This window comes from Tachypleus tridentatus, chromosome 1 (genome assembly GCF_004210375.1).
Source record: "Tachypleus tridentatus isolate NWPU-2018 chromosome 1, ASM421037v1, whole genome shotgun sequence".
NCBI lineage: Eukaryota > Metazoa > Arthropoda > Merostomata > Xiphosura > Limulidae > Tachypleus > Tachypleus tridentatus.
In genome coordinates, this window is record NC_134825.1 from 65,383,495 (window position 1) to 65,400,453 (window position 16,959).

The 16,959-nt window shown below is 30.2% G+C and overlaps 1 protein-coding gene across 12 annotated transcripts in view; it reads right to left on the bottom strand.

Moving 5' to 3' along the window:
- Positions 1-3,100: 3,100 nt before the first annotated feature.
- The window catches only part of LOC143250677 (inositol-trisphosphate 3-kinase A-like), a 59,376-nt gene continuing 45,517 nt past the window's right edge, over positions 3,101-16,959 (bottom strand). For 2 of the 12 annotated variants that reach the window (XR_013028308.1, XR_013028298.1), the window contains exons 8-12: positions 15,656-15,805; positions 11,806-11,907; positions 11,451-11,522; positions 7,899-8,182; positions 3,101-5,155 (exon numbers count right to left, since the gene is read on the bottom strand). Coding sequence is in view for 6 of the 12 variants with exons in the window: in XM_076501592.1 (XP_076357707.1) it covers positions 7,979-8,182; positions 11,451-11,522; positions 11,806-11,907; positions 15,656-15,805 (528 nt within the window). In the remaining 6 variants the exon portion in view is untranslated. Of the gene's footprint in view, positions 5,156-6,503; positions 8,183-11,450; positions 11,523-11,805; positions 11,908-15,655; positions 15,806-16,959 lie in introns of those variants that run through there. The other 10 variants (XM_076501625.1, XM_076501605.1, XM_076501592.1 and 7 more) reach the window with 8 other exon arrangements.

Below are 16,959 nucleotides of genomic sequence, written 5' to 3' on the forward strand. Positions count from 1 at the left end.
CACCATTAAATGTGCAAAAAATATAATAAACAATCACTATCAATTTCCTTAGCAACTTAAACACCTCAGTCAGATCCTTCTCATTTTTATTTTTCATGACAGAGTGACAGGTCTTAACCTTATCATACCAGATATCACCCTAGTACATCTCCTCTGAACTCTTTCCAACAGTCCAATGTTGTTCATGAGGTAAGTATTTAAAGAGTGAACACAATATTTCAAATGTGGCCTAACCAGTGACCTATACAATGACATTATAGCCTCTTTAGACATTATTTAATATTTCTGTATGTACAATATCTGACTTGCCTTACCACTAACAGCATACAGCCTGGATAACTTAAGACTGATCAATGAGAACACCAAGATCCTTTTCTTGAATAATACTGTTATGGTTATTCAAGTAAAAATTATATCTGTAATTCTAGTTACAATAATCTACAATACAGCATCCTCCTCACAACAAGCAACATCCAAGGTCTTAATATAATTTGCAACTTTGTGTAATTTACCAACCATTCCTTCATCTGTGTTACTGATATATATAAAAAAGGATACAAAGGTACTAACAATGAGCCCTAAGATACCCTACCCATGATATTAATCCAGTATGACTGAACCACATTTATAGCAAACCTCTGCTTTCTTCAACACAGCCACTTTTTATCCAATAAGTTCATTTTTTTTCTAATAGGCCTTTTATGTGTCACATTATTAAATGCTTTTTGAAAATCCAGATACATAAAACAATATATCTACATACTAAAACAATAACCTTTTCAAAGAATATCAAAAGATTGGTGAGGCAAGATTTTCTTTAGTTAAACCAGAGCTACCTGACTAAAGTTTAAACTTTGTTAAATGACTGTGCTAAGCATCTTTTATCAGCCTTTGGAGAGGTTTTTTCCACTACTAATGTAAGACTAACAGGTTTATAATTACTGGGGCAACTTTTATCATCTCAACTCCCAATCCTCTGGCACCTGTAAAATTCAAGAACTTACATACACAAAAAAAATAGTAGTATTGACTCACATGTCCAATCTTTAACTTTCTTTAAAACACTAATAAATATTATCTGACCTAGGAGTTTTATCATTCTTCAAACCTTCCCAATTTTTTCTTAACAACTTAAGAATTAATGTCATCATTTTGCCTTCACCTAATAAATATTCAGGATAAGGAATATTGTTTAGATCTTCATTAGTAAAAACTGAATAAAATGTTCAATTTAATGACCAAGCCATGCACTGTAAGCTCTCAGACTTATCAGGAGAGCAAGATTATTTATTGGAGGTATAATTATTATAATGTATTTGTACTTCTGAATGTTTTACATTATAATAATTCACTGGCAGAAATGTAACATAATACCTAAATCTATAATTTCATCAAAGGTTTTAAAATATTAAATTTTTACTGCAAAATTCAATGTGACCATTTTGGAGGGAGAATATTTTTCCTTTCTCAAGCATAAACTGATGAGTAAAAAAAAACAAACAAAACTTACTATGCAATTTTTAGTGATTTTATAGAGATTAGTAGTTTTTACTATTTACTCATCTGATATATACTGAAGTTTGGATGCTGATACTGTGGTAAGGTTCAGAAGAAATTTCCAGTTTAGTTGATGGAGGTAACATGGCAAGGAACAAGTTTTATTTGTTCATTAGCAAGAACAAAGCTAAACAATCAGCTATCAATGCTTTATCCACTGTAGATATCAAAAACTAATTTGTAGCTTTCTAAACCCTTAAGAGTTAGTACTGAGCCACCATGGAGCAGGAAACAAGGTAATTAGCAAGCAAAGTGAAGCTTCATTATATATCTGCTGTTATAGGTGGCAATTTTATGTTGTGCTAATTCACTATATATTATATAGTAATTTATTTGCTGGGTATTCAAATGTTCAGCTCAATTGTGTATATCACAAAAATACAAAAATTAAGATCCATAATTAGCTTAATTATGGAATTTCTACAATGTCTAATAATCTGTGTATGAGAGAGAAATTAATCTAGGTGTTGAAGTGCCATAGCTGCCAGGTGTTGCTGTATACAAATTTGAATGACAAATTTCAGTAAGGATATTATAGTTGGTGATCCTTCATAAATTAGTAATGAGTTCATGTACATTTGATACATCTTAATATGTTTGTCATGCCTTCTCATAAACAATTAACCCTCAAATGTTAGTATTTTTTTTACCATGTCAAGAAAATGTGGAAAAGAAAAGTAATGTTGACAAGCAACAAAAAAACCTAATGACAACGATAAGCCCATAATTGTATCTAGTAAATGTTAATATACATCTAATAAATGGTATTAAAAATGTTATATACACACACACATATATATATTTATTACCATGCCCACAATGCTTTTTTCATTTAACAGTTCAGCACTTTAGCTTCTTTGGAAGAAGCATACACAATCAAACATCCATGCTGTATTTGTTGAACTTTATAATAATACAATTCATCATCATATGTTCCCATATAATTCATTTTAAATGCATAGAACCAATAAACAACAAATGAATATATAGTATCAATATGCATCAAACATTAAACAAAAATGTGATACAAAAAACAATGAGCTCACAGAAACTCATCTACCTTCTCAGAATGTATTCAGTTCTATTAGGTACTTACTATCTTCATATTTCTAGTCATTTTTACAGAAGACCATCTTTGATTTATACCAAATATTGAAAATAAAAATACGATGACTAAATCATGTTGACCTCCAGTGATGTAAGAAAGTTAGCAAGAATGACTAATGTAGAACATGTTTAAATAATTATGTAGGTATAAAATGAATATACATGTATCAATATCTTCTAACTTAAAGAAAAGTATCAAAGTATTTAAATGTTTCAAATAAGGGCACAAAATTAAACATAGTTAATAGTAATAAGTTCATAGTGTCACAACACTGATAAATGTGTAAATGTTACAATAACAGTTTCCTGCATTAGAAACAGAAATGTTCTTTGACATCAAGAGTTGTAAGTAAAATTCAACAACTCTGATTTTTTGTTTTTGCTCAGGTCTAAAGTAAGAAATTATTTGAAAGAGAATATAACACTAACACAATTATTTTATTGTGTATATATTTTTTATTATTTTTCAATACAGTATAAGATAAGAAAACAAAGGACAAAAGGATACTTGTTTTATATAACAAAGACATTCATTTATATGTTGTTCATATTTAAAAGGAACAATTAGTATTCAACATAGGGTTTATGCACTTTGGTTACCAGAAATGTCCAGGACTAAACCACTTTTCAAGAGTATTTAATCCAAATATCCAAAACACTTTCACATCAAAATTCATGCTACTATGATACAAAGCTAAAAGCTTTCTTATACAGTCACACACTCTCCAGAATATTCAGACAAGCTTTCTAAGAACTTGATGAATAACACTGATAGATTTATCAAGTAAGTGAAGAATATACAAGCTTTTGTTTAACAAGTTATTGACAAGGCAGATAAACTTTTTTTTACCATTTCCAAATTGTTTCTGAGCTTAGCTTACTAATACACTTGTGTTCATCTTTGGCTGTTCTTTTATATCTATTTGATTTTGTCAGTAATATCACTTCAACACTTTTCTCAAATTTCTCAGCCATTCCACGCTGATAGTTGTTCTTGTTTATTTGTTTAGGATACTTGCATAAACTACAAGGGTTATCTCTGCTAGCCTTACATAATTATGAACTGATAAACTACAAGGAAGGCAGCTAGCACCCACAATCACCTCTTTGGCAGTTCTTGTCTCATTGAACAGTGGGACTGACTGGTATCCTCACAATATAGTTGGATGTAAAGGATGAACTCAGAGATTCACAGTCTCGCACACTAACTATTGGGCCATGTTCAACCATCATTAACTGATGGAAGCAAGCCACTGGTGTCTTCTTCAGTTTGTTTCTCCTTTAACTTAATGTTTCATCTAGCAACTTCCTCATTTTGAAAAATTCATCTGCCACAATAATTTTTCTTCTCTAAGTGATAAATATATATATTTCTAGCAAGAAATCCTATGCACAAGTTAGCATACCTTTTATGAGAGCAGCATTTATCATACAACAAGCATGTGATATATGTTCATTCATACAAAACTCTGTGCATCATAAGCCCATCATTTACAAAGAAGCTTTGCTCTATAGAAGCCTAACCATGAAACAGTATCAAGACAAAAGTTGTGACTTCTCAAATTCTTTTTATTCTATTTTATGGCTCATATTTTACAATGATTTAAGTTCAAGTAACTATCTTTCATTAGCACTAAGTATTTATACTACAAATATCTTTTATCCACAGTAAAAGATATTACCATTTCTGAAGATTTTGTGTGAGCCTTCATTGATGGCATCAGTGTATAGCATAATGATAAAATGTGTGCAGCCTTGGCAAGGTCATTTTCCAGTATTGATTCATTAAGCCTATGCACCTCTAAATCAGTGGAGGGAAATAATAAAGCAGTTTCATATTCCATAAGAAATTACTTAAATACTTCATAACAGAAATGTAGAAGAGTCTTAGTAAAGTTGTTGCATTACTGCATTTTTCTTTGTTATTTTTAAATCATTTTGCCTTCAGCAACATACAGTTTATGTCCTTTTGAATCATTTCAACAAACTGTTTCATTTTGGGAAGCATTTCTAAAGCACATTTCAGCAATTGAAATATTTTCTAGTAATCTAAAAGAACAAACTGTTTTGAAAAATCTGTTATCCAGACAAGCTGGGACACCTTACACTAACTAGCACACCTACAGAATTCCACTTACAACCAAGTCAACAGTTTCTGAACCTTTCCTGAAAATTCCATGCATCAGAAGAAGATTGCAAACACCTACAAAGAAAAAAAAAGCAAGTTTTATCAACATAATTACAAGTTCAGTATCTTCAATATTTATATACCAAATTGTACAGAATTTGATAAATGAATATTAGGTAATTAAAGATGTTATTAGGCCTAAATACAATCAACCAGAAAAATAATTTAAAATATATATACATAAACTAAAATAAGTTACACACTTACCACAATACACTTTAGTTTCAACGAGATTATACAATACCCAATTAACACTGCACCCATCCATGGATACTTGTGTCAAGTTCATAAGACTCAGTTTGCCTAGCAGTTCAGAAAAAAATAAAATGCTTCAATACATCTTACGTTGTGGTATACTCAGTAAATGTAGAGTCAAGATGGTGTAATACTACATGGATGTGTGTGTTGTGTCCTCATCAAACATTCAGACAAACATGTAAAACTGTATTCTGAAATTCAGCTTCTCTTTAAACCAAGCATAGTTTCCTTAAGTGTTGATATTGCTGATCGATTTACTCTTTACATATGATGCTAGAGATTCCTATCCCAAAGAAAACAAGCATGGTAACACCCCTGTATCCCATTCCTTTGCACACAATAATCATGCTGTATGGAAATATTCACTTGAACAATTCCTTGACGTTCTTGTAGCTTTTATATGAATTTCTTATCACAGTAAGTTTCATGACACAATCATTCAACCATACATACATAGCCATATGGTGAAAAGCTAATATTGGTTAACACTTAAATTTGTGGGAAGTAGGCCTAGGTTTATTCATATTCACTCACTTCAACAATTCAGTTTGTGTCAGTTTACTAATATTTTTATTAGTGCAAAAGGAATATCCCAATGTTCATTCTACACTTTTTAGCATTCTCATCAATCTTAAATTAAGCATTTTTTTTCCCAGCTAACTCTTCCTAGTCAATATAATTAATTATTTCACTCATCTTTCAGTTTTACTTTCATTTACACCACTGCAAGATTATAATCAACACAGATTTAAATTATATTTCTGCAAAATACAAATCAGTTAATTTCTTTAGGATAAAATAAATACATACAGAAAGAAATAACAAGAAGATTTACTCAGATGTGCCACCATGGCCAGTTTCTATCCTTCAATGATCTATGCAAGTACTTTATAAAGCTCAATGAAAGTCTTATAGTTCAAACTCATGTTGCCATATTTTTCTCATTTTCAACCATTTAAGAAATAGTCAAAGTAAAATTTCAGTGTTTGTTAAAAACGTTTACTCAATGAGATGAAACATTGTAAAACTAAGTTGGCAATATTGCAGGAAATGAAATATTAGGTTTGTTTTGTTTATACTTTTGCACAAAGCTATATATGAGCAATCTGCTAGTCATCCCTAATTTAGCAATAATACACTAGAGGGAAGACAGCTAGTCAACACTACCCACTGCTAACTCTTAGACTACCCTTCTACCAATGAATAGTGGGATTGACCATCACATAATAACATTCACAACAGCTGAAAGAACAAACACATTTGGCAACAAGAATTTGAAGCTGCAAATTGGTACTTTCAGATCCAACTGTGGCAAAGTATGTTGGTCATATTTGTGCTGGTTATGTGTGTGTATATTTGTAGCATAAATAAATGTAGCATGTTCTTCAGAAGGTTTTATAGTTTAAAAGATTTTATTGAATTATATAAGATAATCACGTAAAATGATTTTCTTCCTTTTTCTTTTTTACAAAAGCAAGAGATTCCCCCCAAAACCAACAAGACCTTCCATATTCTATTTACTTGAATAAAATCTCTAATACTATCAGTAGTTGTTTTTTTAAATATATATATTTCATACACTTAAACTGCAGTTAGTACATATTTATAGTTTGTACACAACTTTTATATTTGTGTAATATATATGTGAATCTGGCTTAATAATTATTTTATACTTGTGATTAACCTTATAGAACACTATTACAAATAGTATTCCATTTAGTATTAAACTAGGTGTCTCTAAAGTTTATGTATTTGTCTGCTTTATTATCTACAGTAATAACATAGAAAACAAAATAAATTCTTTTTCTACAAGAGCACTAAAATTAGTTGACTTAGTTTTGTTACTAAAAATTAACTGGTTTATGCTTTATTATTATTTTAAAATAAACATTCTACTACACCCTTTGATCATATTGCAGCTCTCAAAAATGATCTTTCCTTAAATGGAATGAAATAGAATAAAACATTTTTTGTCACTGTACAACATATATTACAAAAAAATATTTATATTATTGGCACTTTTCACTTAGAACAAATAATTATCAAATTCAATCCCAGTATATGAATGCAGACTTAAAACATTTAAGCACAAGCACATTTTCATTGTGATCAAATAAAAAAAAAAGAAAGAGGAATGTCAATTTCATGTGTCACACACATTTGGTATTGATTATATTTTTAAAAATACAAACAGTTGCTCTGTAATACATATACAGTCATAAAATATTACAATACAGGGAAATAATCAGTCACATTACATACATAGGACTATCATCATTCATGGGTTATAATACAATAATTTTTTTGTTTAAATTATTAATGTAGTGAAATACTTTATTGAATGTATACATGCAAAATGAAATCATGAATAATCAAAATTACTGTAAATTAATCAGTAACATCTGGCAAGTTGTCAAGAAAAATTATCTTTTCAAATTCCTCACAAACAGCTTCTGAGGTTAGAAAAGATAGTGTCTAGTGCTCTAGAGTATAAGATGTTAAACTCCTGGTAACATATTAAATACCAGGGTTGTGCTCAGTAAGAAAACTGAGATAAGAAAGTAGTTATTACAATAAGAACTGTAGCCTTGTCAGTATATAAGAAAATTTAGCTACTTTGTTAAAAATTGCTCATTTGCTTCTTGAGAAGAATGTAAAAGATATTTTTACAAATAATAAAGTATAGCAGTAGTTCACAAATACTGTTAAATCATTAATATCTGTAATTCAAGTTGATTACATGTTTACATTATTTAAAAAACTGGCTTGTTAAATATTGAACTCATACATATCTGGTTGAGGTAAAGTTCGATGCAACTCTATCCCTTTCCCAAGACACAGACATTATGATAGATCAGGGAATTCTTTTTAATCTTCTTTGTGCAGCTCCTGAAAAAGTTCTAAGAGATTTTTCAATCCAACCAGAAACCCATCTTCATGATTACCCATTTGCCAAGGATCACGATGCGAGATGTGAACATTTAACGGTAACTGACGTGTTTTAGCAAAATCAATCAACCAGACGTTGGCATTCTTCATGTCATGAACAAAGAGTAAGGAACTTCCAATAAGCTGTTAGTTACAAAAAAAAAAAAAAAGTTTATATACTGCTTAAGTTGTGTAGCTTTAATAACATATATGACAACTAGCTATTCAGAAATTTCTTTTGTATTTCATTTTATTCTACTTTACCAAGTTAAAACTAAGATAACTGGGTGTATTGATTTGATTCACCTATTCTATAGTTTGTTTGATTCCATAGCCACAAAAGAAAAACTAATGGATAAAATAATTTAAAAATTGAAAGAAGCCTTCAACAGGTTATGTAACTTCTGCAAAAATATCTTATTTGTGCATGTGATATTTCCATGAATTTGTAGCTTTTATCATTCACAAAGATTTTATAGTTAGATATTTAGATATTGTCATTTTTAATAAGCAATTAAATTGGCTTATCTTTCTTGTTGATTTCAATTACTGATTTTTATGTATTTCTGTATTCTTGTGAAATATTTCAAGTAAGTTTTATTTATAAATTTGTAATTTTCATATATGTTTTGATTTGAGAAACAAACAGTGCATGCATTTTTTCTGCTTATGATCACTATGCACAATAAAAATAACAGTTTTGACAAAACTATAACCAAGCCACCTTTCTTAACATGTCAATCAGATTTTATTTTGCATATATAAGATATATGAAGGCTTAAAACATTTAAGCACAAGTACACTTTCACTGTGATCAAATAAAAAAAAAGGGATAGCAAACCAATATATTTGTCAAAGGTGACAAAATTTCTGTCTGTCTATATGTGCACGTGTTTGAATATTTCCCTGTAACTAATAAAACACTGAACCAATTGTCAACAAGTGTAACATCTGTCATTAAGGCTCCCTGGTAAGTGGAGACAGGAGGTCATTGTTTGGATCCAACCTTTTTATCACTTCCAGAAAACCTCATGGGTCTTCCCTGGAGATTGAACAGGTATGTCGTCTAGCACTAATCAAACTGATTTTATTTTCTTTCACACTCAAGCAGTTATTTAAGGCAATAACACCTAACAAATAGTGACATTGTCAAAGAAATATAGCCTGATAATTCACCTGATAGTGAAATTACTTTGCAGTTAACTGTATCTCTTGTTCTACAAAACATTTCATATCACATTACAACATCACAACTCAAATATAGAAGTAAAGTTAATGTAAAAAATTATACAAATAAAAATTTTCACTGAATACATTTAAACACTAAAGTATTTACAAAAATAAGTAAAAAGAGAGAGTAGTAGGTTTTTTGTTTTTTTATAATTTCTTTAATTCAATGCGTGGTGAAAGTTTGTCTTTGTGGCAGGATGAACCAAACCAAGCACCACAAAGTTGAAGTTCAAAGAAACTGAAAATTAAATCCAATTCTACATACAAATGTGTGAGGATACCTGAAAGAAATTCTTTATTGTGAACTTAGTTGATATAACAAGAACAGGCATGTTAAAACTACAGATCTTAGCTAGTCACTTATGGCATGAGTTTTATTGCATAATGCAGCCTCTAATCAAGACACATAGTAGTATGTCATGCAGCCAAAACAACCTGTATGATACGCTGTTATTAACAACAGTGATAATTTAGGAACTTTCTACTTTCTATAGCTCAGACTGTCATTCTGATTTAGGACAACAAAACTATATAGTAAAAACAAATGCAGGTACATAAGGTTGGTTAGGCCAAGCAAAGTAGATTAGCAGTTTCTAGCTCACAATTCTAAAAAAATTCATATGGAGGATGATTATTATTCATTGTCAACTTTTAAGCACAAATTTGCTCAATTGTTTGAAATTCTCCAAATTAAAAGGTATTAGGCATCACATAATATTACCTTATAAATAATGATACAGATGTACAAAGTGCATGCGGGTGATGTCAAGAAACTGTTAATCTAGTTTCTATAGCATTATTATGAAAGAAGCCATTAACACTATTTTAGAGATGAAGAATTACCACCATTATTTTAAAGTAAAGGTCTGTTCTAAATGATGTGGTTGCAATCCTAAAGCTAATATAGGTTATTACTATTACTGAGTGTCACTTTCTTATTTGCTGTGGTTTATTGGTGTGTATATTGACAAAAAGTAACAAAATCTAATCAAAAACACCTTAGGTGACAGAAAATAGGTGCTAAAAAAAAGTGTGAGCATGCAACTTAAAGAAATGGAATCGAAATTGGTGCCCAACTGGTGGTTACACTTATAGCATTGACAACATTTTTACCACAAATATTAATTTTGTAACTAAACAGGTCGTATCATTCCCCAGGTTGAATTAAAAATATGTGGCCTGTCTAATATTTGTGGTAAAATTCTCATCAATTCTGTTAGTGTAGCTACCAGTTTAACTATTAATTTTTAATTTATTCCTTTAAGTTGCATGAACAATCTGTTTTTAGCTGCACCTTTTTTTTCACACATAAGACATTTTTTGCAAGATACTCTTTTACAATGGTGTGTAAACAAAAAAATACACCAATTATTATGTTACCAAGAAACATTTTCATTATCAAAGCTGCACAACTTACATCACAATTCTGTATGTTTTATTGCTGCAACATAATATTGAACCTAATTAGTGGACAAGCCTCATAAAAGTTTAAAGAACAAACTATAAAGTATTTAATATATTATTATCAATTTAGCTTTATATTATTCCATACTTCAAAGGTTTAGGTCTCCCATACAGCATGTATTGCATATATAAACCCAGTATAAACACACAGTATACAAAAAATTAACAGTCCTTCAAATAAAATGTGATCTCAAACAACTAAATGCTCTTGTTGGTCTCTCATATGTTTTTATATTATTAATATTTTCCTGGGTTTCCTGTAGCATTTATATTTGCTGGTGAAAATGTTAGTATTAGGGTATACAAATATAAATTTTGGTAAAGTATGAGTTATCTTCAGCATTATTTCATTCAACAGAATGAGCTGCCTTCAGCTTTACAGTGTGCATATAATTTAAAGGAATTTAATGGAAGGTTTGATAAATTTATTTGAACAATAAGGGTTGGCTTTGAATGTTTCATTTTTGTTTTGAAGCTTCATTTAGTAAATGAGATAGCCTAGATAGACAAACAGGTCCCTTGTTCCAAAAGTGTATGTAAAAAACTTTCACACAAGAAAAAACTAATTATAATATGACTAGCTGTGCCTGTTTAACTTGCCTTATAACTAATCATTAGCTAATTTAAAATTTAGCTTTTTAAGCATCATGTTAATGATTACAGCATACACAATTCAAAATACACACACATACAAGAATTCATTCCACAAAATACGAACCTCATGGCTTGCAAAGAATTCAGAAGTTTCCAAAACACTGTTAAAGTCCATTAAACGGTACAAATAAGTCTTCTAAGGAATAGAAAAAAAAAATATATATATATACACACACACACACATATTAAATTTGGTTTAGAAAAAAAAAGGAAAACATACAACCAAATGAAGTAACAACACAAAACTCTAGAATATTTATTTTTTACAATGACATAAATATCTGCTAATTTATAAACTGACCAAAAACAAAACATTATTCTTACATCCAAGTCTTACATTTTGATATCAAAATATAAATTTTTGTTATCCAAGTGCCCATTATCAGTCAGGTTCATCTGTATATTATAAAATAACTAACCACAGCATTAGGATAACCATATGTGAAGGATCTCAAGGCTGCTAGAACTTGATCTTTACTTCTGGTTTTCTTAAAATCCTTGGTGGAAGAGCCATCAGCTCTCTATGGGAAAAAAACAACAACAATGTACTTCTATTACATAGGTTCAAAAGCATCGCATTTCAAAAACAAATACAACATGTTTATTACATTCTCTGTCAAGTTAATAAAGTCTGTAAAACTGACCTACATGTTCTACAATAAACAATTATAATTATAACAAAAATACAACAATGGAAAAACTGCCTCAATTATCATGTATCTCATAAGAAATGCATGACAAATTCTAATCAAAGATCAGTATTTTTCTAAATACTCTTTAGCAAAAGTTTGATCAATTACACAAATTAATTGTGCTTAATAATATCAATACTTAAATAAAAAATAATTCATTTCTAATCAGTCACGTGCAGTTTAAATTGAGATTAAAAATAAACTAATAGCATAATTTATAAAATAATCTACAAATTAACCACTAACAATGTAATTAAAAAAAGTTATGACATCTATAATACATCAAAAAAAGGAAAAACTTTAAAAATAATTCATTTAATTAGAAAAAAAACACCATTACAAAAACCTTTGCAATCCTTGCCTTAATATATAATCAAGAATTAAAACAAGTCTAGTACAAAGTAATTACAATTACGACAGAAAGTGTTCGTACCCTTGCATCATGAGTAGTATTTTCCTCATAACTTAAAAAGTATCAAGATCAGGATAATGAAAGTAGAGTATATTATAGATATTATACTAACACACATCTACATAATTTTTTATGTAAATTAAACGACAAATAAACTGTTTATAAACAAATTACCCAACATAGGAGGGGCATAAAGTATTCGTGCTTCTACTTTAATGGTCAGTTGTGCAGCCTTTAAGGTGAATTACTTGGCGCAATCTCTCCTCATAGCCCTCCATGATCGTTTGACAGTACTCGACTGGTATTTCTTCCATTCTTCTTTACAGAAAGCCTGCAACTCTTGCAAATTTTTCAGATGACGCTAATGAACCCTGGTCTTCAACTCATGCCAAACGTTTTCAATTGGGTTGAGATCAGGTGACTGTGATGGCCACTCCAGAATGCTTATATGGTTCCTCTGCAACCAGGATTGCACATATTCCAGTGATGCCCAAGCCACAAGTTCTGAGCATTATTCTTGATATAAGTGCCTAATATATCAACACTTCTTTTTTCATGATTTCGTTGACGCGTTGAAGGCTGCCTGCACCAAAAGAGCTGAAGGAACCCCACAGCATGATCAAGCCACCTCCATGTTTAACTGTAGGGCTGGTGTTCTTTGGAAGGTTTTGTTCATTGTGGCCCTTCTTACGGAAAATATTGCGAACATCATTGTGGCTGAAAAGCTCGATTTTAGTCTTGTCTGACCAAAGAATACTCTTCCAATAGGTAAATGGTTTATCTACATGCTTTCTTGCATACCTCAATCGTGCTTCTAAATGAACAGGCTTTAAATATGGAGTTCTACGAGGACGGCATGCTTTGAACCCAGAAGAGAGTAACATGTTCGTAACTGTAGAGGTGCTTACTTCCACCTCAGTTTCTCTTACCAGTTTCTGTATGTCATTCAGTGTTAAACGAGGGTTCCTACTAACTTCTCTAAGAACCTTCCTCTTGGTTCTCTCTAGAAGTTTTTTTGGGCGTCCGAAACGAAGGAGGTTAGCAGTTGATCTTGTAAGCTTAAACTTGGCAATTATGCTTGGAACAGTAGATTTCGACACATTAAGTTGTGTGGTACTACCGGAAAGAGGCACATGAGGCTTGTATTTTACAATAATTCAGTTTTTTAAATCACTGGACAGTTGTTTCCTGTTCTCCATGATGACCAAGCAGATAATGACTGAGATGGCACTAAATTTCCAGAAGTACATTTTTTGCTGGCTAAATTCCAATAATTATGAACCCAGTGTCTAGTTATAGAATTGTATAATGTAGTTTATTCGCCAAACTAAACAAATTTTTTACGGGAATATCAGTTTTTTCACATGTTCTGAACTGTACAAACACTTTCTGCTCCTCCTATTTTTGGTTATTTGTTTATAAACAGTTTATTTGTCCTTTAATTTACATAAAAATTTATGTAGATGTGTGTTAGTATAATATTTATAATATATTATACTTCCATTAGTCTAATCATGAAACTTTTTAAGTTATGAGCAAAAAACCACTCAGAACAAAGGGGTATGAACACTTTCTGTTGTAATTGTAGATAGGCTAATATAACCTCCATAATGTTTACTAATAATTACTAATTTTAACAGGTAATTTAATAAAAGAACAAAATATACTGGGAAATATAGTTGCAAGTTAACTGACATGGGCTTTTTATCTTAATTTATTAGAAATATTTATATATTAGAAAATATTAGAAAAATTAATATTATAAAAGTATTAAAAACTTATTTTGTGGATTTTTTAAATTTTTACAAATTTCATGTATAAACAGAAGGGTAATCAGATGATGCTACAAAATATATATTTCACTTTCAATTAAAATTCAGTAATTAAGTTCTTAAAGAAATATATATTGAAGAATAAAATGCACAATCAGCATGCAAGATACTATAAAAAATGTAATTTCATCAAAACTATAGAAAGAACCATGTTATTACACTGCTTTACGTTGATAGTAAACTAACAAACAATGATTCATAAACATAATAAAACCACCTATAGAAACCACACAACATGTTTTAAAGAATACCATTTCTTTTTCTTCAGATATACATGGCTAAGCCTGCAGGGTTTATATACTAATTCTATATGATACACAGAAATGTTGTCACATGAAAGCAGTAAAATTTACAACAATTTTATGACTTAAAAAAAATGTCAAGACTCTTCAAGTGCTGATGTTACTTGGGCCACTCTCATGGTTTAGTGATAAACTGCCTGCTCTAACACTTTGTCATTCCTGAACAATTGCTTTCTTATTTTTGGGTTGGTATAGGTGTATATTATTACCTGATTCAAATTGACGACATGCCAAAATTGATTTCTCAAATTCACCTCTACACATGACTTTGGTGTTCTTTGAGTCTGATTTTCAAAAAAATGAGATTTGTCATATTTTTTCATACCTCATTCAAGTTCACATTATACTATGAATGCACTAAATATATACACAACCATCATAAAAGTTTCAATTGTGAAGTTGTATATTATGTACAAAAACGTTTATTAATTATCAATGTAACACAAAGTATTTCCATGAATTTTTGAGTATTTTCTAACTTACAGTTGAAAAACAGTATAGAAAAGTTTCATATTGTGTTTTTACAGATGAAAGCCTAAGATCTTCTACATGCATATAATAAACCACATGGTTTCTAGGTACATGTAGAATGCATTCATGTTGTTGTTTGTTTGTTTTTTACACAAATGCCATGATATCTTTCTCATGCCATTTTCAATCAATCAAACTATGCAGCATTTATAGTATATCTCCTTTTCAAAATCATTCTGATGATAAAAAGTACATAATCACTATAATATTATAGAAACAATTAACATGTAAGATGAAAGAATATAGAAAAAAAAAGAAAAAGATTAACTGTATAACCTTTGACCATATTTTTAGAAAGTGCTATAGTTACAGTAGTATTTTAAGTAGACCATCATAATATCACAGAAACATGGTCAAAATGATTAGACACCAAACAGTTGAAGTCCAGAAAGAAATCACTATAATGGTAATTTGAGTCAATGTGAAACTTTGGTCTGCACCTCATCAACTTAGCATTGTGGAATGTGAAGGAACAAAATGTGATAAAAAAACAAAATGACCTTAATGCCCTCCACTCTGAAACCAAGAGTTGCAGTTGAACTGATAGATTCTCGCCACACCATGTAACGAGGCTTTGTTATTGCCCTTAAACTCCTTTCTTCTTCTGTTGGTTCAGAAGGATCAATCTGAACCATTTTATCATACATATCCTGAAAAAATAAAAAAAGATAATTAAATAAATTAACATTTCTAACAGAAGTTTTACATAATTATGCAATTTCAGCTTTAAAAGCTTAGGTCTGAATATATGTTTTTAAAAAAATTTATTTATATCCATTAGTTACAGAATGCTATACTTGAATAAATATAACAAATATCTGTAAGAAAAATTATTTACGCAAAAAGACTTTTCAAAACAAACTCAAGTTTAATCAAGTCAGAAGTAAACCAGAAACTGAAAAACAAAACGAGTTAGAAAAGAGTATTAATATCTTTTCAGTTGTAATTAACGTACTTATATTTTTTTTTTTATTTAAGAAAATGTTTTATAGTAATCCTTAAATTACAGTACTGTGCAAAACCATTTGCACAAAGTCAAAAATTACATTTCAGGTTACTTTCAAAAACAATAGAAGGTAAATCACAGGTGAACCATCAACATGTTATTAATCTTCATATCTAGTACAAAAGAAACTCAGTGGAAGTGGTTGAGTTCAGCAAACAGTTAATATTTTGAATTTCCTCCTTTTGCTTTAATAACTACAGACTGTCTTTCAAGCATTGTTGCAAAATAGTTAATCAAACTGTCCTTTTGGAATTTACTCCAAATGTCTCTATAAAGTTTTTCTTGTAAGTAATGTTTGATCTGTCAAATTATTGATTTATCAAATCCCAGATCTGCTCAATTGGGTGTAGATTGGGGCTTTGTAGGAGTTATTCCATCATTTGAATTACTCCAGCAGCTTTTTCCTTAGTCATGTAAATTCTGCATAGGTTGGATGAGTGTTTGGGGTCATTATTTTCTTGGTAGTAGGATCCTTTACCAATAATATGCAAAACCACTGCATCAATATCTGGTGGTATTTGCAATGTTCCATTATTCCATCTATTTTGTAAACATCTCCTGTCACACCCACCAGCAGAAAAACATCCTCAAACCATCACAATGCCTTCCCCATGCTTCACAGTAGGAGCTATACACTGAGGTAAATATCTTTCACTTTTCTTCTACCAGACAACTTATGCTCTGAGCCAAATATTTTAAACTTGGACTCATCTGTCTATAACACCCTTTTCCAACCATCAACTGTTTTTGTATTGTTCTTTTTAGTAAACTTTAATCTTCTGACAATATTTGGAGATT